Raw genomic sequence first — 24,386 nt, forward strand, 5'->3', positions numbered from 1 at the left:
TTCACCGTTTCAATTGCTGCCCAGGTTCCTTCGCAGGTGGTCTTGGAACCAAAACACGGTGATTCTTGTGACACCGGACTGGCCTCGCCGGTCCTGGTACGCAGACCTCGTGCATTTGGCGGTCGACGCCCCGTGGCGTCTGCCTCTTCGGGAAGATCTCCGGTCTCAAGGGCTGATATTTCATCCTGCCTTGCAGTCGCTGGCTTTGCCGGCCTGGCTGTTGAAACCGAGGCCCTGAGGGATAGGGGTCTCTCCCCTGAGGTCATTCACACTTTGATCGACGCAAGGAATTTTTTCCTCGGGGTAGGTCTTTTACCGTATTTCGGAGGCCTATTTTGTCTGGTGTGAGTTCAGGGGGTCTTCACCTCGCCCGTGGTCGGTGTCTGGGATGTTGTCCTTCCTTCGAAAGGGTGTTGACAGCGTTTGGCGCTGGCTATGATCAAGGGTCAGGTGTCTGCGATGGCCGTTCTTTTTTCAACGTCCTATGGCATCTATCTCCTTGATTGGCACTTTTGTTCGGGGGCATCTGGTCCCTCCTAGGAGGGTGCCTCTGCCTCCTTGGGACTGGAATCTTGTTCTGTCCGTGTTACAACATGGTTCTTTTTTGAACGGATCGGGTAGATCTCGTTGTCTATGTTGTCCTAGAAGGTTACCTTTTTTGGTGGCGATCAATTCGGCTCGCAGAGTGTCGGAGCTGGCAGCCTGTCCTGCCATTGTCCGTATCTGGTCAATCACTTGGTTATGGTGAACCCTTCTTTTTTTCCGAAGAGGGTTTCGGAATTTCACCTCAATGAGGACATTGTCTTGCCTTCGCCTTGCGCGAAGTCTAAACATTCGGAGGAGGTGGTGTTGCACTCCTTGGATGCTGTTCATGGCGATTAGGGTTTACCTAAAATCGTCTGAATCTTTTCACAAGTCGGATTCTTTGTTTGTCCTTCCGGGGGTCCTCGGAAGGGCGTGGCGGCGTCGGCTTCTGCCGTCGCCAATTGGTTCAGACAGGCCGTTGAACAGGCCTATGCTTTGCGGGGAAAAGTTCCCTTATGCCTGTGAGGGCGCACTCTACCAGATCTCTGAGTACGTCTTGGGCCTGTCGTCATGGGGCTTCTGTGGCCCAGGTGTGTAGGGCGGCGACTTGGTCGACCGTGCACACCTTCACTCTGTTCCACAGAGTGGATGTTCAAGCATCGGCAGATGCTTCCTTTGGCCGCAAGGTTCTTAGTGCGGCGGTCCCTTAGGGTCCCTGGTTTTGGTCCTTTGGGCTGTTTGGGATTTCTTTGTATCCCTGGGTTATTTGTTTTTTTCCTGGGTTATTGCTCCCGTTGAGCAAATTTTTTCTCGAGTTGCCCAGCTGGTTTCCTTCCTTTGGTAAGGTTACTTTCTTGATGTGGAGACTGCGTTGCCTTTAGGCGCGGCTGCGTTTCCCACCCCTCATGTTTGCACTGCTTTGGGACGTCCCCATTGTGACGAATATGAAGATGGCGGCGACTGAGAGGTATAGTAGGCATTGATAGAAAAGAATGATAGTGACAAGAGAGGGAAATGGTGGTGGATAGAAGGAAAGGAGAATGATTCAGAGAGGAGCGTGGCAAGGATGAAGGTAAAGGAGAATGTTCTGGGTGCTGAGCATGCATTTTTTACAGGGGGAATAAAAGTGCCTGTGGATGGAAGAGGGAGCGGATACATGGATTTATGGTGGCATTTGTACAGGAAGGGGGTTGAATAGGATCTTTTTAGAAAATAAATAAATAAAAAATAGGCTGCTGATAGTCTAAAAAGCCCGGGCTCATTTATTTGTCCCGGTCCAGGCTTGACACATACTTTACACATTTTTCTTATTAATTCTGGTGCAATGGTACTATAGCTGAAAAAATTCTGAGCAGTGATTTTGTATTGTAAACTAATTTTTAGTGGTTCAACAGTCTTTAAAAATTGTGTCAACATTTGATTAATTAATGCTTGTTACTTAACACCAGAAATCTTCGTGTCTCTTTCGTTCATCGACGGACAAAGCGCTCCATTAATCATAACTAGTGGGTTATTTTGCCTCTTCCAGGAGTAGGACTAGGCAGAACAAAAAACACCTGGCTACTCCCACGGCTCAATGTTCATCCTTCCAGGCCGTGATTCACCGGCTGCTGTCACACAGAGAGTTCTCTCTCCCAATTTGCATACAGGTTCTGAGTCTGGTGGTATCCACCTTCAAGACAGTTCTGTTTGCACAATCCTACATGCAGCTCCTTTAGCAGGTTCAGCTCCCCAGGAGAATACCGAAGTTCGTGACGAGGTCACGGGGTCCTCTGACAGATGCAGCAGGCATCCAAGGGCCATGGTAAGGCCAGTATTATCCTCGGCTAAGGCTTCTTCCGCAGTTCCTGCTAGGAATCAAGAGCGAGGATCTTCCAATCATCCTGGTGGCTGTAAACGTCCTTTGGGGGCTTCCTCTCAGAGAAGACCTGTTGTCCCAAGGGATGATTTACCATCCTGCTTTACAGTCACTGAATTTAATGGCTTAGCTATTGAAAGCCAGGTACTGAGGGATAGAGATCTGTCTGGCTCAGAGATCCCTAGTATGGTGAAGGCGAGGAAGTTGCCTTCCAGCAAGATATACCATCGTACATGGAAAGTGTACATTTCCTGGTGTGGGTCGATTGGTGCTCATCCTCGATCCTTTTCTGTGGCTCAGATCTTAACCTTTCTTCAACAGGGCATTATTCAAAAGTTGGCCTTGAGTACCATCAAGGGCCTGGTGTCTACCTTGGCAATCTTCTTTCAGCGACCCCTAGCCACGCACTCTTTAGTTCGTACCTTCATTCAGGGGGTTGGACATGTGGCTCCACCTGTTCGGTCTCTTTTGCCACCATTGGAATTTAAATGTAGTACTTTCGGTTCTCCATAAACCTCCATTTGAGAATATTCTGGAGATTCCCTTGCCTACGATATCCTAGAAGGGGACATTCTTGGTGGCTATTACCTCAGCCCACAGGGTATCAGAATTGGTGGCATTATCCTGTCGCAGTCCCAATTTAGTGGTCCATAGGGATAAAGTGGTTCTTCGTTCCCTGTCCATCATTCTTGCCCAAAGTTGTCTCTGACTTCCATTTGAATGAGGACATTGTGCTGCCTTCCTTGTGTCCCAAGCCAGCTCATCCCAAGGGATTTGCTTTGCATACCTTGGATGTGGTTCATGCGATTCGGGTGTATCTGGCAGCTACAGAGTCTTTTCAGAGGTCAGACTCGCTTTTTGTGGTTACGGACCGACCAAGAAAAGGGCTGGCCGCTTCTTCGGCTACCATCTCCAGATGAATCAGACAGATGGTGACTGAGGCCTATTCCTTTAAAGGTCAGGGTTCACCTTTCCCTTGCACATTCTACTGGGGCGCTGAGTTCTTCTTGGGCCTTTCATCATTAGGCTTCAATATCGCAAGTTTGCAAGGCGGCCACTCGGTCGTCCATTCATACCTTAACACAATTCTATAAGGTAGATACTTTGGCATCTGCGGATTCTTCTTTTGCCCTCTTGAGGGGTGTTTTTTCATTAAACCTGTATTTTTCAGATGGGGTTCTGTGTTCTGTGATCCAGTTAAGGCTCCTGTGTCCTGGTCAAGGGCTCTTATGTTTAGCCTTGGGTTATTTTTCCTTTTGGCACTGCTTTTGGGCATCCCACTAATTATGGTTTATAGAGCACTGTGTCCGTCGATGAACGAAAGAGAAAAATTGGATTTTTGTGCTTACCGTATATCCAGTTCTCTGAGTTCATTAACGGACAAAGTGCTCCACAAATCATAACTAGTGGGTTATATTGCCTCCTCCAGGTGTAGGACTTGGCAGAACAAAAAACACCTGGCTACGACCATGGGCCATCTTCAGCTGGTTAATAACCCCCCCCCCCCCCCCCCGCTCTAGGTAATCAGCTAGCTTAGTAGCAAGCAGTATTAGAAGTATCAGAACTTCATAGAGGGATGGATGCTGTGTCTGTCGATTAACTCGGAGAAATGGATTTTACGGTAAGTACAAAAATCCCATATTTCATTTATTCATTTATGTCCAGAAATAACATAACTACAGGATTGTGTAAAAAGTAGAAAGAGGAAAATTGTTTTACTTACAACTGTTACAATACTCTGTTTTACGACCAAGATGTCAGATCACAAGTCATGAGACAAGTTAGGGCATGGTAACCTGCTGTATATCTAGTAAATCTTTGCTGTCATCTCGTCCTGACATGTACTGCTGTGGAGTCTGTGTTAGGACTCATGTTGAAGAAATGGGCACACCATTCCCACAAGCATCTCTTATCACTATCCTCTTACTTATATTGGACATTGCAGTGATGGATAGCAGAGGTTAGAGCAGCACAGTAATAATCCCAGACAGTGCTTGGCTCTGTGCAATGCAGAAAAAGAACTGTGCCATTTCGTACAGTCTGTGTGTGTCCATGGGTCGGGTGAAATTCCCCAAATTACAGAAAAACCTATGGTGGTCTGGGAAGGAGAACAAAGACTACAAGAGTTTAGAAGTCAGTCTGTTCAAACAAACAAAAGTACAATCAGGATGATAGTTGCAGGCTCAAGCTAACATGGGGAAAGAAACCACTTAAAGTGTAATTATTTAAAGGAGAGTCTTTTGACCGTTTGATTAAAATAAGGAATCTGTTTCACTGCTTTGTTTGTTTTCCTGTTACATTTTTGTAAATGTGGAGAATACAAAGTCTGAAATTTCAGGCTTTCAAGGTGTTATGCATTATACTAAGTTAGCTAAAAGCATAAGTGTGCTTCGTGCACTCTTGTTTGCCTTCTTTTTCTTGAAGCCATAACCTTCTCATGCCTACCCATCCACCTAGTAATTAAGGCAAGGGCTTGCTTACATGCAGTAACATTTTCTGTAAATGCCACCATTTTAACCCACAAAACACTACATGAGCTTCAGAGTAATTCATCTGCCCTGGGCCAGTCTGGGTCTCTCATGATTCTGTAGGTTTGGCATAACTTCAAAATGAGCTTGTCTCTGTTAAGTCATTGCTATATATGTCAGTCTTTGTAGTCTTAAAGATTACAGAGAACTGCATTTCATGGGCAGTTTGATTGTACTGATTGGTTTTCACATATTTTTATGTTTTTTTTTTTTTTTTTTGATGCATTAGAATTTTAGAGGTAGGTTTTTATTAGATCATTTTAATTGACTATCAGGGAGAGTGCAGATAATTAGTGAACACATAAAAAATAAATGTTATTTTGCTATATGAAATATGGTTGAACTTCAAGTAATGAAGCAAGCTTAAAATGCAGGCATACAGTATCTCACAAAAGTGAGTACACACCTCACATTTTTGTAAATATTTTATTATATCTTTATTATATCTGTGGCAACACTGAAGAAAATACACTTTGCTACAATGTAAAGTAGTGAGTGTACAACTTGTATACCAGTGTAAATTTGCTGTCCCCTCAAAATAACTCAACACACAACCATTCATGTCTAAACCACTTGCAACAAAAGTGAGTACACCCCTAAGTAAACATTTCCAAATTGGGCCCAAAGTGTCAATATTTTGTGTGACCACCATTATTTTCCAGCACTGCCTTAACCCTCTTAGGCATGGAGTTCACCAGAGCTTTTATTTTGCCGCTGGAGTTCTCTTCCACTCCTCCATGACGACATCACGGAGCTGGTGGATGCTCGAGACCTTGCTCTCCTCCACCTTCCGTTTGAGGATGCCCCACAGATGCTCAATAGGGTTTAGGTCTGGAGACATGCTTGGCCAGTCCATCACCTTTACCCTCAGCTTCTTTAGCAAGGCAGTGGTTGTCTTGGAGGTGTGTTTGGGGTTGTTATTCTGTTGGAATCCTGCCCCGAGGCCCAGTCTCCAAAGGGAGGGGATCATGCTCTGCTTCAGTATGTCACAGTACATGTTGGCATTCATGGTTCCCTCATCGAACTGTAGCTCCCCAGTGGTGGCAGCACGCATGCAGCCCCAAACCATGACACTCCCACCACCATGCTTGACTGTAGACAAGACACACTTGTCTTTGTACTCCTCATCTGGTTGCTGCCACACACCCTTGACACCATCTGAACCAAATATGTGTATCTTGGTCTCATCAGACCACAGGACATGGTTCCAGTAATCCATGTCCTTAGTCTGCTTGTCTTCAGCCAACTATTTGCAGGCTTTCTTGTGCATCATCTTTTGAAGAGGCTTCCTTCTGGGACCAATGCAGACCAATTTGATACAGTGTGCGGCCTATGGTCTGAGCACTGGCAGGCTGACCCCCCACCCCTTCAACCTCTGCAGCAATGTTGGCAGCACTGATACGTCTATTTCCTAAAGACAACTTCTGGATATGACGCTGAGCGCCTGCACTCAACTTCTTTGGTCGACCATGGCGAGGCCTGCCTGAGTGGAACCTGTCCTGTTAAACCGCTGTATGGTCTTGGCCACCATTTCTTCAGTGTTGTCGCATGAAAAGATATAATAAAAAATTTACAAAAATGTGAGGGGTGTACTTTTATGAGATAGTGTATGTCTAAAAAGATAAGAGTCTCATGGAAAGTTAATAGATTACAAAAGCAAAAATTTTGTAAAGAAAGTTGAATATGAGTGCATATATTCTGATCCTAGTGCACCACACCAACTTATTTGTCTCTACATACTTGTTCACACCAGCTTCTTTGGGCTGTGTTACACAGTGTTGCTCAATGCCAAGGCAAAAATTATTGCTTTATATAGGACCTGTTCACACCAATGCTCTGTGTTGGTGTGTTACAATAAAATGTTTTCTGGCACTATTTTATCATATTGCATTAGAATGTGCTGAAACATGTTGCAACGCACTGCAATACATAGGAAAATTAGGTTTAATGTGGAGAAGTGTAAGGTTTTGCACTTGGGGACTAAAAACATAAAAGCGCAATACAATTTAGGGGGGGAACCTTTGGGGGAATCAAAAATGGAGAAAGATCTGGGAGTCTTGGTAGAGGATAGACTAGGCAATAGTATGCAATGTCAAGCGGCAGTTGCCAAAGCTGGCAGAATATTAGCATGCATAAAGAAGGGGACGTATTCCAGAGATAAAACTATAATTGTACCACTGTATAAAACTCTGGTCCGACCTGGAGTATTCGGTCCAGTTCTGGTCGCCAGTCCTCAGGAGGGATGTGTTGGAGCTGGAGAGAGTCCAGAGAAGGCCAACTAAACTAATTAGGGGATTGGAGGACCTTAATTATGAAGAGCGTCTAAAATCGCTTAATTTATTCTCCCTGGTGAAGAGACGACTGAGAGGGGACATGATAGCAATTTACAAATAACTTGATGGTGATCTCAGCATAGAAAAAAAGCTATTTAGTCGCAAGGATTGCATGAGGACGCGAGGACATACAATGTTTCTTTACTGTTAGGGCAACACGATTGTGAAATTCTCTACCACAACAGGTAGTCTCTGCGGGAAGTATGGCTACTTTCAAAAGACTCTTGGACATGCATCTCAATGATCAGAACATTAAGGGGTATGATAGATGATTATGGCCACACACACCTACACAGGTTGAACTGGATGGACTATTGTCTTTATTCAACCTCAACTACCATGTAACTATGTAACTATAGAAGTTAAAAAAAAAAAAAAGCTGTGTTTTATCAATGCATTGCAGTTCATATTCACACCTCACATTATGTGCTATACTTTGCTGTACAGTGTGGCTTGAACCAGCTCTTACTGGAACAATAAAATTAAACCCAAGCAAAGAGAAGTACAGCATACATGATGTCTATAGATCGGGGTCAGCATCCCGTCAATCGTGATCTACCGATCGCAGGTAGGTGAAGGGTAGATCGCATCCCCCCCAAAACCTGGACAGGAGTGGCGGCTACAATTACAGGCACTGATCCCTTTTCCTCCTGCAGCAGCTAAAAGGCAGCTTCTGTTCTTCTCCCAACCCTCTGGTATTCAGCTGCTGCCAGAGGAAAGAGGATCAGTTCCAGTAAATGCCACTCCCATTTCCCCTCCTGTCCAGGTTCCTCTTCTTTTTCTGTCTGCTGCTCGTGTCCCCTGTGTGCTCCCCTGCCCCCCAGCTCTGTACAGAGAGGTTTCTGTTCATTCATTCTGTGCAGCTGAGGCTGCAGAGATGGAGGTGTCCTCAATCTCCTTTCAATGTCTATAAAAACTGAGACATCAGGGGTCTGTTTAGACCCCTGATATTTCACCAAAACCTCCCAACAGGGCTCCTAAAAAATTGTAAGAAATAATAAAAAATTGAAGAAAAAAAATTAAAAATAAATAACTAATGACACTGTCCACTGTCCTACTGACACCAGCCTCTGCCCTACTGACACCGCCCTCTGCTCTACTGACTGATGCTATTAACTGCTCTACTGACTGACACCATCCTGACACCAACCTGTGCTCTACTGACACTGCCATCCTGACACCATCCACTGCCCTCCTGACACCATCCTCTGGCCTACGGACACGTTCCACTGCGCTACTGACTGACACTGTCCACTTTCAAGGTAGCCTAAGTTTATATATTACAGGGACATTTTTTTAATTTTTTTTTTAAATTTCCTTACTATATAGTTAGGCCTTACTATTAAAATGATTTCTTAAACAAAGCGCAGAATCCCAGTGACCTTTGATCTGCTTCATGTTGTTCAGGTAGATCTCAAAGATTGCCTACCCCTAATATAGACAGGATATAGTGTCCTGAATGTAACTTTGTATTTGGAACTAGGGTGCTATGGCTGTTTTCATATAACCGCATGCAGTTAGGAATAGATAAGTGGCCATACATGCATGTGCCCCTAATCACGTGTAAACTCTTGATGTGTGGTTACATGTGAACAGACATCTACTGTGCTTGTCAGGGTGTCATTGATTTGTACAGACTTCATGTTTGTGGGTGATCACACACATGTGATCCCCACTGCAGATTTATGGTGATACTTGCAGCACCATGACCCTAATTGACCATGTGAAAGAGGCCTAAAACTAAAAAGAAAAAAAAGTAAAAAGAGGCTGAGGAGGGGGTGGAACCATGGCCTAATTCTTACAGGAAAAATAAAGTCCTGTATATATTTTTGCTGTGTACTCCTATATCTCTGGGTCTGCTCCATTGTTTTGATATGTGGTTTTCACTGAATATAACCTTTGCTTATGTATATTTGTCATTATATGCTCCGTTTTAATTGTCCAGGTCTATGACAGGTTTGCTTTTAAAATATTTTTTTTTTTCTAAACAATTAAGAAATACAAATATGGGAGCCATGCATGATTTTTTGTTTTAAATTGAGGGTTTAATTTGTCTGCTGTAATCATAGCAGCATAACTATGTGGTTTACTTATTTAACGTTTAAAAAATGTTGTGAATTTGCCTCAGCTTGTAGTAGTTTATCTCTTAAGGAGAGGAATATTTGCCTTCACTGTGCAATATTCACCTTTTAAACCAGAACTAAAAGTAGACCAAGGTCTCGGCTTCTTTCCTGCCAGGAAAAGGCTCCATGTTAACCCCCCTACCGACATCCGCCAGCAGGATTCGCAACAATCCAGCATTCTGCAAACAGTTCAGAATTTTTAGCAACCTTTTAGCCTAACAGATTGATGAAGCTGGTGATAAGATTCCTCATCCTCGGTTCCTATTGGTCTGACCTGCTTCTTTACAATTTTCCTTCTGCATCCACAGATGTATAGTACGTGTAAACTGTCCATCATATCAAACATTGCAAAAATGAACTGCTGAATCCATTAAATTCCTTTTGATTTGGCACCCCAGGGTTGTAATTTATTAGTTAGTGGTAAACTCCATCGAAGGTAATTGAGAGTCACTTGTCTCTGGGTGGTGCTCAATTCTTATAGTAAAGAACTTTGAAATGTGGTCTTGTTAACCTTGTTTCATTACCTGTGTATAACATTCCCATCACACACGTTCCTGGAAATTGCAAGAGGTAAGTGTGTACTGTAGCAATTGCCAGCTTAAAATTGGTAACATAAGCCAAAGTATATATCGCCAGCACACCACAGATCTTTGAAATAATGTTCAAACGCTTATTTATGTGATCGCATTACAGCAATACAAGTGCTGAATTGGTAATACGCTGTGATGTGAGTACGCTGTAATAGTGCTGTGTTGTAGGGCCACGCAGGACCCCTTCTTCAGACATGTCATAATCATCACATGCCTGATGAAGGGGTTCTACATGGCCCCCAAATTTTGCAGTTTAATGTTGTGATGTGATCCCACTTTTTTACGTTTTCAAAGATCCATGGTGTGCTGGTGAAATATAATTCATTTCCTAGGCACTTTTATTGTAGAATACACTTTCACATACAGTGCCTTGCGAAAGTATTCGGCCCCCTTGAACTTTGCAACCCTTTGCCACATTTCAGGCTTCACACATAAAGATATAAAACTGTAATTTTTTGTGAAGAATCAACAAGTGGGACACAATCATGAAGTGGAACGAAATTTATTGGATATTTCAAACTTTGTTAACAAATAAAAAACTGAAAAATTGGGCGTGCAAAATTATTCAGCCCCTTTACTTTCAGTGCAGCAAACTCTCTCCAGAAGTTCAGTGAGGATCTCTGATCCAATGTCAAACTAAATGACTAATGATGATAAGTAGAATCCACCTGTGTGTAATCAAGTCTCCGTATAAATGCACCTGCACTGTGATAGTCTCAGAGGTCCGTTTAAAGCGCAGAGAGCATCATGAAGAACAAGGAACACGCCAGGCAGGTCCGAGATACTGTTGTGGAGAAGTTTAAAGCCGGATTTGGATACAAAAAGATTTCCCAAGCTTTAAACATCCCAAGGAAAACTGTGCAAGCGATAATACTGAAATGGAAGGCGTATCAGACCACTGCAAATCTACAAGGACCTGGCCGTCCCTCTAAACTTTCAGCTCATACAAGGAGAAGACTGATCAGAGATGCAGCCAAGAGGCCCATGATCACTCTGGATGAACTGTAGAGATCTACAGCTGAGGTGGGATACTCTGTCCATAGGACAACAATCAGTCGTATACTGCACAAATCTGGCCTTTATGGAAGAGTGGCAAAAAGAAAGCAATTTCTTAAAGATATCCATAAAAAGTGTTGTTTAAAGTTTGCCACAAACCACCTGGGAGACACACCAAACATGTGGAAGAAGGTGCTCTGGTCAGATGAAACCAAAATCAAACTTTTTGGCAACAATGCAAAACTTTGTTTGGCGTAAAAGCAACACAGCTCATCACCCTGAACACACCATCCCCACTGTCAAACATAGTGGTGGCAGCATCATGGTTTGGGCCTGCTTTTCTTCAGCAGGGACAGGGAAGATGGTAAAATTGATGGGATGATGGATGAAGCCAAATACAGGACAATTCTGGAAGAAAACCTGATGGAGTCTGCAAAAGACCTGAGACTCGGACGGAGATTTGTCTTCCAACAAGACAATGATCCAAAACATAAAGCAAAATCTACAATAGAATGGTTCACAAATAAACATATCCAGGTGTTCGAATGGCCAAGTCAAAGTACAGACCTGAATCCAATCGAGAATCTGTGGAAAGAACTGAAAACAGCTGTTCACAAACGCTCTCTATCCAACCTCACTGAGCTCGAGCTGTTTTGCAAGGAGGAATGGGCAAAAATTTCAGTCTCTCGATGTGCAAAACTGATAGAGACATACCCCAAGCGACTTAGAGCTGTAATCGCAGCAAAAGGTGGCGCTACAAAGTATTAACTTAAGGGGGCTGAATAATTACAGTTTTATATCTTTATGTTTGAAGCCTGAAATGTGGCAAAAGGTCGCAAAGTTCAAGGGGGCCGAATACTTTCGCAAGGCACTATAATAATACCTTATGCAATTATAATTATTATTGAAATGTACCTGCTATTCCAAGGCAATATGAGGGCCTAAAAGCTTTTCAAGGCAACCATTTTTTTTATTTACAAGAATAAAACAGGGCTGTTTACAATAGTAACAAATTTTGGTGGGTTTTACAAACTGAAGGCTTCTGATTGGTTGCCAAGAGAAAGCCTATTCTTTCCTTTTCCACTATTTTCTATCAGTAAGCCCTAATCTGCAGATCCATCTGCCAATATTGTTGTTATTCAGACCCCAAGTAATTGAATGGAGTTGGCTGCTAGGCCTTACAGTTTCATTCACATTTTCATGAACAAGTCTCTATTAGATTAGATACCGGCAGTTAATCTGATATTAAAGGAACCTTTTGCAGCTGTTTCTCTTTCATTTTCCCTCACTTACTGTACAGCTGCAGAAAGCCTTTTTTCCAGCTGGGAGCCATTTCAAGTCTTAACCACATCCCTCAGGTTTAGCCTATTGAAATTATTCTCCTAACAGTGTACCCTTAAGAAGAGGATGCAAATTAAAACGTAATTGTGTGGAGGGCATACTGCCAGTACATTCATATGTTAATCAATTATTTAAATATATGTTTTTTTATACGTAGAACTTTATTGTTTTTAATAAGTGAAAATGTAAAATGTTCTCTGATATTGGAAAATTTTCATTGGTCTTTGATTTCATTTATATTTTGCAATCTTTTTTATGAAACGTTATTTTATAGAATTTAATATAGACTGCTTTCTGCGGTATTTGCTAGTGTAATGCAGTGTTAAATAGTAAGCAGATGCTGGAAGTAGATACAGTATTGGAGGAATTTTGATTTTCTTTAGATTCACAGAACAGAGTGTTAGCTGATGCCACAAATTTGCTGTAAAGCAGAATTTTATATATGATCTGTATTGCATACTTACATTGGTCCAGTGGTGCCACCTGTTAAACCTGACATTCCACATTTCATTTTTTCTGTAGTTTAAATGCAGATCAACAACCGTTCTTACCGTCCTTTTGCCGATTTGTGTAAACTAGGGTTTAGAGCTCTCTAATGAACAGGGAGCATGAGCTTTGCCGCTTGCAGAGCTATACATTAGACTTATCTGGGGGTATGTCAGAACTCTGCAGAGAGACCACTCTGGTCACAATATCTGTAGATGTATCCTAACCAACACTTCCTTCTACATTTTTAAATAATTTAAGTTTAATTAAAGCCAAACAGGAAGAGCATGGTCAGCTGTGTGTGTGGGGGGGGAGCGTGTGTTGGGGGGGGGGGGGGGGGAGTGGGTATCTAGTCTTGGTACCGGCTTCAATCCGAGCGTAAGTTTGGGACCATTCACAAGCCGCTTTCCCTTATAGTAAACATGCCAGCGCCAGGGACCTGAAGACCAGCAAAGAACTGGCCAGGGTGCATACAGCGCTGGATCCCTAGACAGGTAAGTGTTCCCTTGTTCAAAGTCAGGAGGTACAGTATTTTGTACAGCTGTTTTTAAAAAAAAAATTTGGAGGGGGGCCCACACCAGCGGACCGATCAGATCCAGCTGTCCGGTTTTCAGGTAGACCCGATCAGGCCACCCATTGTTCTCTATGGGGCAGCGGATGTCAGCGAACATGTGTCCACTGTCACCCACCGGCATCCGATCCAGTCTGCTAAAAACAGACAGATGGACGATCCGTTCCCCATCTGTCCGGCAGATCACATTGGATGATAATCCAATCTGACCACCCCAAGAGAACAGTGAGTTGTGTCCATGTCCACTCTGCATAGCCAAAGGGACACTGACCTGTCATCCACCTTCTCAGTGGGGATCAGAAGAGAGATCTCCCACTGAGCAGGCGGATCTGCTTTGACAGATTCCTCTCCATCTTAAAGGGGCCTTCTAGCCATAGTGTTGCACAGACTTGGTAACTGACCCAATTTATTGAGAAGGAAAACGGTGCACTTATTAGCACAAAAAATGTAGACAAGGGGGGGATTCCACTACACTCCCAGATACCAACACGTGAAAAATTAATGCAAAAAATTGTTTAAATACACAGACCCTATTTTCACCATTATACTGACATTTGAAAATTACTAATGCCATTTTTAGTTTAGGTGAAAAAGCTTACTGTACTAGAACACTTCTAGTTAAATCATTTAATTCATAAAGGTCTACACATCAGATCAAAAATATGGGGCAACTGAGAAGGAACATTGGACAGAGATTTGTTTCAAAAGACAAACTGTTAAGCACTACAATAGGTCTGAGATTAATAAAGCTGAACTCCAGGCAAACCGCTATAAACACAGAGGAACTATAAAGTATATAAGAGCTGTTTTACCTGCCAAAAGGGTTGGTGTTTTTGTCCATCTAGTTTAATAATGTACTCAGCTCTTCCAAACAGTGTAGCCCTGCCTGGCAGGGGTGGAAACCTCCTGAATTTTCTTTGCTGTGGTTCAGAAATACAGGTTTCGTCATCACTCAGGCTTGTTGACCTGAATTTTTCAGCACTGGATCAATGCAGGTCACTGCTAGGGAATATAGAAACAATTGTTTTCTTTGTGCCCAGTCCACACAGCAACACAGCTAAAATCTAGTTTCATGCCAGTGTAGAAGCTTCTCAGGCCAGATAACATGGCTGTCTCAAAGGTAAATATGTGTCTGAGAATTCATGGAGGGAACCCGCTATTCTCAGGGTATTCTCATATTGCAAACAAAATGTTAAAAAACTGGCGCACAGCGGGGAAGAGAAGTTAAGAGACCTCACAAGTTCCACTGCATGGACAGGGGGACAGATAAGGAAACAGTCAAAAAATCATCAACAAACTGGTTAATTTTCTGAATGTCCATAATCAAGTCCATGGCTTATAAAATCCCAAAGAACACACTCCGTAGGCTGCCCTGGTGACAAGTAGAAGGTGCTTGGAGCCAACTGAAAGGAGAACACAGGTGCCACTCTAAGTGCAGTATCTTGAGATTTATTAAAATTAACCAAAAGAAAGGTACTCACAAAAGTGAATGTAAGAAAGGCATCATAGTGCATATAGGTAATTGCTGCCAGTGTCTTGATCAGGATGGCTTGAGCGGTCTCCTTGCAGAGGCTGTAACCGGTGGATATCGGTACTTCCTGGTCGCCGGGACACACCGCTGCCGTCCCGCCGTCACTTCCGGGATGCGTACTTGCGTGATGGCGCCGGCGATGCGTTATCGGACCATGCGCTCCTTCCTCAGGCCTTTGGTTCATTTTAATAAATCTCTGCACTTAGAGTGGCACCTATGTTCTTCTTTCAGTATTCATATTGCATAATCTATTTTAATGACGCTAATTTACATAGGTTAGGCCCCTTTCACACTTGGAGCCGTTGGCGGACTCAGTTTTTCTTAGCCGGGTACCGCTCCACCGATCCCCCGCTGAGCAAGCAGAAGGCAGCTGTCTCCGCGCTGTGCTGTTCTCTATGGGGGAATCAGATGAGAACGGACCGCCTGTCTGTTCTCATCCGATCCCATCCAATCCGATCCGCCAGACAGATGGAAAATAGGGCTTCCATCCGTCCAGTTTTGACGGACCAGATTGGATGTCAGCGGACATGTCTCCGCTGACACCCGATGCCCCATAAAGATGCATGGGGCATCCGTTCAGATCTGCCTGAAAAACTGACAGGTGGTTCTGAACGGTCCGCAAGTGTGAAAGGGGCCTTAGTGTTACTGCCCCAAAACGAGTATGTTGCTGAAACAGGTGTTTTGGTTCCTGTGAAGTCCTAGTCATTTTGACAGGAGAACAAGGAAAGTTGCAGTGCCACCATTTAATTGCAGAGATAGTCCTAAAACTTAATTGGGGGAGGGGAGCAGTAAATAGCAGAAACAAAAAGCTTTAAAATGGCATTGAGAGGTTTTTTTTTTTGTGTCCCTCAAACATTGGACTTTGTGATTTTTTTTTTTTTTTCTAGATTACATTCTAGATTTTCCGTGAGATAGCCTTAACCCTAATACGAGTGCATTATAATTGCCTGAACCGATTAATTTCACTGTCCCTTTAGTTCAAGTATGAAAAAACTGTTCAGCTCACTAACACAATTAAAGCAATGTTTTCTCTATGTTCTTTTAGCCTGGAGGGTTCTTTTTTTTTTCTGTAGCCTGACAGTGACAGAGCTTCTATGCCCAAGAGGAACTCAAATAACATTTCTTTGTGTTGACTTAAGTATAATTTTAGCCAGTTTTGTTATGCTGCCCTGTTTTCTTATCTTGCAAGAGTGAAATGTGTGTGCAAATGATTCTCTCTACATAGAAAAGGAATCCTATACCCAAGTCGTATCCGCACAGCTCCCGAGTCCTACATGTTTGGTCAATAAGCAACAGTGGGTGGTCAGACTGCAGCACAGGACAAGGACCCGCTGTGCACAGGAAAAAATGTTCAAAGGTGTTTAGGGGTGGTAAGGAAGTCTGACAGGCTACAAAAAGTCCTCAGGCTACTGATCAGAATTCCCTCTCTCTATTGTTGGCCGGGAGAAATCTCAGTACCAAGCACTTGTACATCTTCACCTGTGATCACATCTGTCTGAACTGCTGGAACTTGCACTCACATTGACTTGTTTTTCCTCTGATTTCTTCAATATTGCTGCCAGTTGGAGAAAATATGGACAGCAATTCCATGTGATTTTAGTCATTTTTTTTTTTTTTTTCCTTTGCACAAGTAAATGTTAAAAGATAATCATCACTGCCATGAACCTTGGTGACACCCAGCAGGAATAATGTGTACAAAAAATGCAGACAGCAGAAATTTTAAGCATAATGCAGCAAATGATGCATTTGTTGAAAATATTTTTTTCCCCCAGAATAAAAAAAGGGCAGCCTCTTTTTTCTTTAAATACAGAATACTAAAATATTTACAGGACTAAAGAAATATCGTTTAATCAACCACTTTACCACCGGAGGATTTTGCTGTCTTACGTCCAGGCCACTTTTTGCGATTCGGCACTGTGCGACTTTAACGGACAATTGCGCGGTCATGCAACGCCATACCCAAACAAAATTTACGTCCTTTTTTTCACACAAACAGAGCTTTTTTTTTGGTGGTATTTGATCACCTGTGCGATTTTCATTTTTTGCGATATTAATTAAAAAAAGCGACAATTTTGAAAAAATAACAATATTTTCTACTTTGACAGTTGAAAAATATCCAATATATTAAATTTTTGTCATATATTTAGGCCAAAATGTATTTACCTACATGTCTTTGGCAAAAAAATTCTCAATGAATGTATTTTAAACCGCTTTATGACCGGAAGGTTTTACCCCATTCCTGACCAGGCCATATTTTGCGATTCGGCACTGCGATACTTTAACGGAGAATTGCACGGTCATGCAACAGTGTACCCAAATTAAATTGACGTCCTTTTTTCCCCACAAATAGAGCTTTCTTTTGGTGGTATTTGATCACCTGTGCGATTTTTACTTTTTGCGCTATAAACAAAAAAAGAGCGACAATTTTGAAAAAATAACAATATTTTTCACATTTTTTTTATATGAAATCCCCCCCCCCCCCCAAAAAATGTAAAAATCAAAATTTTTTTATCATTTTAGGCCAATTTGTTTCCTGCTACATATTTTTGGTAAACAAAATCGCAATAAGCGTATTTTGATTGGTTTGCGCAAAAGTTATTGCGTTTACTAACTAAGGGAAAGATTTCTGTCATTTTTAGTGGGTTTTTTTAACGAGTAATGGCGGCGATCTGCGACATTGCCGCGGACAGATCGGACCCTTGACTGACATTTTTTACACTTTTGGGGGTACCAGTGACATTACTACAGTAATCAGTGCTATACATATGCACTGTTACTGTAAAAATGACACTGGCAGGGAAGGGGTTAATTATTATTGGAGAGGGAGGGGTTAATGTATGCCTGGTGCTTACTGACGTGTGTGGGGGGAGGTGACTGAGTGACACAGGGACAGATCGCAGGTTCAGCTATGCTGAACCCTGCAATCTGACCCTGCCTGTCACTTAGGAGATCCGCCCGCTTTGTTTACACAAGCGGGCGGATCTCCACACTCGATCCCCGACGATCGGGGAAGAGCAGCAGTGATAACCGCCGCTCCTCCCCTGGCCCGACTCCTGCTGTAACTGAATACAATGGGAGCGAGCCTCCGGCGGCGCATGCGCGCCGCCGAGAGAAGGGAATGTCTGGTGACGTAGGTCTACGTCGCCAGACGATAACGAGCCACTTTGCCGCAGTACAGTCAACGTGACTGGTCGGCAAGTGGTTAAAATCTGTAAACATTGTCCTTATTCACAGCAGTATAGTGCAAAAGTATATTAATCTCTATATACTGCTTTCTAAATCAACAAAGATAATGATATAAAAAGCTAGAGGTAAAAATAAGGGAATTGTTGCATAGTTCAAATATTGGCTATTTTTTAGTGTAGACTTTGTATGCAGTGATTTTAATAGTTCAAGAGAAATTTGATTCATGTGGGGTGGTCCCCTGAGTGCCACATCCCAAATTGGAATACAAGAACAATGGAGTTCACCTTGGGGCGGGACTTTTAAGGCACTATATAATATCAAGATACACAATTTATTTGAAAACTTTATTGAAAAAGTAGATAAATACAAAAAGGAAAAATTTGTTAAAATGCTTGGCAAGTTATACAGACATAATGTACACAGTGAATTGCACCACATATGAACCGCGGGTATTCACCCGACGTGTTTCGGAGAGGAACCCCGAACTCCTTCTTCAGGGGTGCCCGCAGGAGGTGGTCTAAAAATAATTAGTATGTAAGTAAAATGTCAATCAAACAAAAACGTGTACATTGTAATACTTTCACAAAATTACAAAGCACTTACATGTTCACTGTAAAGAATGGAGAAAACTTGCCTGCCTAAAAAGGCTAAGGCTTTTTAGCCTTTTTAGGCAGGCAAGTTTTCTCCATTCTTTACAGTGAACATGTAAGTGCTTTGTAATTTTGTGAAAGTATTACAATGTACACGTTTTTGTTTGATTGACATTTTACTTACATACTAATTATTTTTAGACCACCTCCTGCGGGCACCCCTGAAGAAGGGGTTCCTCTCCGAAACGCGTCGGGTGAATACCCGCGGTTCATATGTGGTGCAATTCACTGTGTACATTATGTCTGTATAACTTGCCAAGCATTTTAACAAATTTTTCCTTTTTGTATTTATCTACTTTTTCAATAAAGTTTTCAAATAAATTGTGTATCTTGATATTATATAGTGCCTTAAAAGTCCCGCCCCAAGGGGAACTCCATTGTTCTTGATTTAAATAGTTGGATGTAATCGTGGGGAAAAAAAAAAAAAAAGCAATGGGTCATATAAATGTATTGGTCCTTCAGTTAATAAAGTATTAACTTTATAATAACTTTTATTACTTATGACATTTGATTGGTACCTCAGAAGTTCCTTATGTGTTGTAACCCAATTGTGATATTTAAAAAAAGGAATGGGCCATATAATGTTAATTGAATCCTATTAAAAGGTATATAATGACTGGTCAGATTATCTACATGTGAGATTTAGGTGGTGGCAGCAAGTGTTTAATTATTTTTTGTGAATTTTTTTTTCCCTCTAAGTGATTGTGAACGATCACCTTGAAAAAAAACAAAAAGAACCCATTCAGTTTAAAATAGAAATGAAAGGCAAAACATTTGTGTATCGATATATAAAAAAAAAAAAAAAAATACCTTTTTTTATAAGTGATCTCATACCCAGCTGAATAAGAGCCGGGGGGCGCGAAGCAACAGCATACTGATCTTCCCAGTGAATGGATGGGCAGGGGGGATGTCTGTACCTGTCTGATCAATAGAGGATGCCAGGCTAAGTTCCCAGCACAGCTAGACCACAGTGTGTTCTCCTGCTTAGTGTGGTCAGTTTTTAATAGGAAAGCAGAGAGACTGGTAGGAAAACCAGGGATTTCACATAAAGGAAGTAATACAAAGAGAACAGGATACCTTTTCATTCAAGTAAATGGTACAGCAGGCACATATCAGGAAATTTAAATGTTGGGTTTACATACTCTTTAAGATTTTTTTGTGCTTATTAACAGTTGCCAGGTTAGACAAGTTACATTAGGCTAGATATTAAAAAATTGTATTGTACACATTTAAAACAGAACTCCAAGTAGGCAGCTACGTGTGTCTCTTGTAATCACTGCTTGTGTGAATGTACCCGAATTGTTGTATTCCCCCTAGCCCAGTGGTTCTCAGCTCCTGTCCTCAGGACCCACTAACAGGCCAGGTTTGCAAGATAACCGAAATTCATAACAGGTGGTATCATTTTCTGCTCAGTGATTGCAGTATTCTAGTCTGCATCTCTCCAAGGTAATACTTAACCACTTAAGGACCAAGTCTATTTCTGACACATGTTTACAAGTTAAAATCTGTATTTTTTGCTAGAAAATTACTTAGAACCCCCAAACATTATATGTGTTTTTTTTAGCAAAGACTCTGGAGAATAAAATGGTGGTCGTTGCAAAATTTTATGTCACACGGTATTTGCACAGAGGTCTTTTAAACACAATTTTTGGGGAAAAAATACATTTCACTAAATTAAAAAAACAAAACAGTAAAATTAGCCCAATTTGTTTTATATTTCAAAAGATGATGTCAGGCTGAGTAAATAGATACCTAACATGTTACGGTTCAAAATTGCGGACACTCGTGCAATGGCGGCAAACTACGGTACCTAAAAATCTCCATAGGTGACGCTTTAAAAAATTGTAACGGTTACCAATTTAGAGTTACAGAAGAGGTCTTTTGCTAGAATTATTGTTCTCGCTCTGGCGATAGTGGCGATACCTCACATGTAATTTGAACACTGTTTACATTTGCGGGCGACTTAAGTGTGCGTTTTGTTTAGGTGCGTGAGCACACGGGGACGGGCGAGCACACGAGGATGGCAGCGCTTTTTTTTCCTATTTATTTTATTTTTTATATTTTTCACTGTTCCTTTAAATAAATAAATAAATCTGATCACTTTTATTGCTGTCGCAAGGAATGTAAACAACCCTTGTGACACTAATAGGCAGTGACAGGTACTCTTTATGGAGGGATCTGGGACCGCAAATCCCTCCTTTGCACTTAAAAGTATTCAAAACGTCAAAATCTGCATTTTTGAATACTGTCACTTTTTTAAAATCGGCGCCATTGGCAGCCAAGTAAACCAGAAGTGATGTCTCCAGGTTACCTCATCAGAGCCCTGATCGAAGTTGAAGCCAAATCCGGCTTTGTTTAGATCTCTGACCAGCCGGCAGACGTGCTTGCTGGTCGCATCGGTTGTTCTCTCCAGAGAGCCAACCGCCGGCTCTAAAAAACGGTACTGGGGTGATGCCTGCAGCTGCAAGCATCACCCCGGTGCAGGAAGTGGTTCAAATCTTGCTTGTTAGTCCTAAGGACAGGTGTTGAGAACCACTGCCCTAGCATTTCATTTTCATTTTGAAGCCTTTTTAAAGCAGAAAACTGCAGTAAAGACCAAAATAAGTAAATTGAATTTTATGAATCTTGTGTGAATTGTTTTCATTTTCCAGCACAGGTTAGAAGTATTATTAAAGAGGCCAAACATTGTGGCTGATAACAGCATTACAGTTTGCTGTATGTTACTAATATATTAGAGAGCTTCAGATACACTTAATGCTGTAATCCTATGCAGTGTAATGCACTTGTTTGACATTTACTGGGTCAAAGTTTTTACTCATAATTTATTGTACTTTAACACTGACATTCATTTTAAGTGAGGACGTCTGCACCAGGTCTTGAGTTTATGCTTGTGTTTTAGCACCATCTTGTGTCTGTTTGAATTGTAGCAGCCATTACATTTGCTACCCGGTTTGAAAGACTGCTATATCAGTTCCTCAGCCCTGTGCTTGATTTTTTCCATAAACAGCTGAAACTACTATTATTATTATTATTCTGCCGGTCTTAAAATGTAAGTTTGCTATGAAACTACTGTATTTACGTAATGTATTATTAGCTTATATAAGGCTCCGTTCACATGTAGGCATTTTGGGGCGTTTTTCTGCTCTAGGATCAGCTCTCAAAACGCCCAACAAGACAAATTCTATTCATTTCATTGGCCCCTGTTCACATCTGAGCGTTTTGACGCTGTGAGCAAAACGCCCAACGCTCAAAAAAGTACATGAGCTTCTTTTTGGGCAGATTACAGGCGTTTTCCATTGGTCTCTATTCAATCTAAAAACGCCTGCACAAAAAACGCCTGAAAAACGCCTGAAAAAACGCCTGTAATAGCAACGCCAAGATGTGAACGTAGCCTAACTCATGTGTGCACAATCTTGCATGTATTTTGATAACATATAGAGATTATGCTAAATGTATTTTATTATGTTATGTACTTAGAACACTATATATTTTGCATTCTTTAGGCTGGATTCAAGAGATGCGAACTGAATGCAGATCTAATTTTCCGCATCCAATTCCCATGACAGGGGACTGTGACTATCTCCCAATGGAGCTGGTTCACACATCTCAGGGGTGGCTGTGGAGCTCCATTTCAGGTCCGAATGCAGGCAAAAATTCAGGCATGATTTGTCCCTGAAACAGAGAACAAGAACATGAACCCCCTGCTGCAAGCTTCTCCGCACACAGTGTGAACCCAGCCTTAAAGTATAACTAAAGACAAAACTTTTTTTTAGTGTTGGCTAGAGTTGTCCCCAGAACAGGAATAGGGGAGACATCTTCCAATGAGGACACTAGCTCTGTTGACACTCGTGACAACTTTCCACTCACTTCCTGTTTTGGCTATGGGACAGGACATGAAGGGAAATCTCCCCAATGGGACACAGATGGCAAAAAAGAAGCTGATAGGGGGTTCTAACCATCCCTTACTCTATCCAAGATAAAAAAAATGCCCTTGGTGTGCTTCATTGGAATGTAAAGGTGTGTCATGTTTGAATGCAAAAGTACTGTACATACTGATGAGTAGAATAGGTGTTCCCAACACGAAGTAAATATAAATGAGAGAGCCTGTGGTTGGCTTTCTAGCATTATATGGTGCAAAATTGATTAAAGTAGGGAGAGATTTGAAAACTCCCAGTACCTGCGAAATGCACCATCTTATGTACTGGTTGGGCATTGTTTAAAAATGTCCCTGTTATCTGACGTTGTTGCAAATTAAATTTCCATGTTTGTTTATTTAAAGGCAATCCAATGTTGCAGAGCCCATTGCTTGACTTGGACAGTGATGGACGCCCATCGCCGATTGGCCGACTCAGTCAGACTGCATCACTTAAGAGAGGCAGCAGCTTCCAATCAGGACGAAATGACTGTAAGGATAAAAGGGTTGACTGTATTCTAAATTATCCTGAGGTTGGCTTAAAAAAGTGGTGCAAAACTGAAACCTTTACCCACTAAATCAGACAGGTCCTATGAACAGTAATTAAAAGAAATCAGACTGTATACTATGAACAATTGCAAATAATTTTATTTAGATTGCATGCTTTAGTAAATCCGTTTTGTAAAGTGAAAAGGTAATAATTGGTAAATTTCAAACAGGCACACATTGTAGTAAGGATTATACTAATGAATGTTCTATATAACATTATAATGCACTGGAAGAAATACTGTATCAAGCATAGATTTCAGCAATTTTTTTGTCTGGGGTGCTCACTTTTTGGCTCACTTTTGGTTGGGATAGAATGTTAATTAGGAGTGCTGTTGAGAAAATATGTTAGTAAAGAGTACACGCTCCTTCCCGAAAAAACGCTACCCTTTCCTTAAAAATTGTTGCTGGAGCGAGGGGGCGTAGCCTGATGGCGGACCGAGCGACACACTAAATCCTAGCCTCTGAGCTCCCTCTTCCCATCCTGTTGTCCATCCTGCTCCGTTTTACTCCTGCATTACACTGCTAGATTCCTCAACATCCCATGCTTCCACTGAGCCCACAGCATGGTAAAGATAGGACGGCATAAACCGACTGCAGCGGCTGGAACACTGAACAAGTTCCTCACTCAAAATGGCACCGGCAGCCTCTCTTCTTCCTCAGCCACAGCAGCCTCACTCCCCCTACTGAATACACAGGAGGATTTCTTTCAATCCGTGGCTCCTGGACTTCCTGACTTCCCTCAGGATCCCGTACCTATAGAGGAGTTCATTCCCGATACAGCAGAACCAGGTGAGACTGCACTTCCCCCTTCTGAACCCACTTTGGCACAGATCATGTCTGCTATACAGGACTGTAAAGCTACACTGACTGCTCAAATAACAAACATTCATATTAACTTTTCACTTTGAAGCATAATGTTCAGAATCTGCGTGATCATACGGGGGCCACTGAGGACCACATAAGTAATGTAGAAGACACCCTTGCGCCCCTCACTACTACCATGTGGGAAACCTCCAGTGAGTTAATGGCACTCCGAGCTAAAGTGTATGACCTTGAAAATAGGTCCCGCCGAAATTAGTTACTCTTTGTGGGTTTCCCTGAAAAATCTGAGGGGACCATCCCAGAGCATGTCCTACCTACTTGGCTGACATGAACCCTGTGGCAAGATTTTATCCATGCCTCCTTTGCCATTAAGCGCCACCGCAC

At 42.1% G+C, this 24,386-nt stretch overlaps 1 protein-coding gene across 2 annotated transcripts in view; it reads left to right on the forward strand.

Annotated features, from left to right (window-relative positions):
* EXOC2 (exocyst complex component 2) overlaps positions 1 to 24,386 on the forward strand; it is a 366,356-nt gene that overhangs the window by 178,196 nt on the left and 163,774 nt on the right. The window contains exon 11 of one of the 2 annotated variants that reach the window (XM_082258649.1): positions 22,998 to 23,123. The exons of the other annotated variant lie outside the window; for it this stretch is intronic. Coding sequence (XP_082114775.1) covers positions 22,998 to 23,123 — 126 coding nt within the window. The remainder of the gene's footprint in view (positions 1 to 22,997; positions 23,124 to 24,386) is intronic. 2 annotated transcript variants of the gene reach the window in all.

Source organism: Pelophylax lessonae, assembly GCF_965119305.1.
Source record: "Pelophylax lessonae genome assembly, chromosome: 5".
In the NCBI taxonomy this organism is placed as follows: domain Eukaryota; kingdom Metazoa; phylum Chordata; class Amphibia; order Anura; family Ranidae; genus Pelophylax; species Pelophylax lessonae.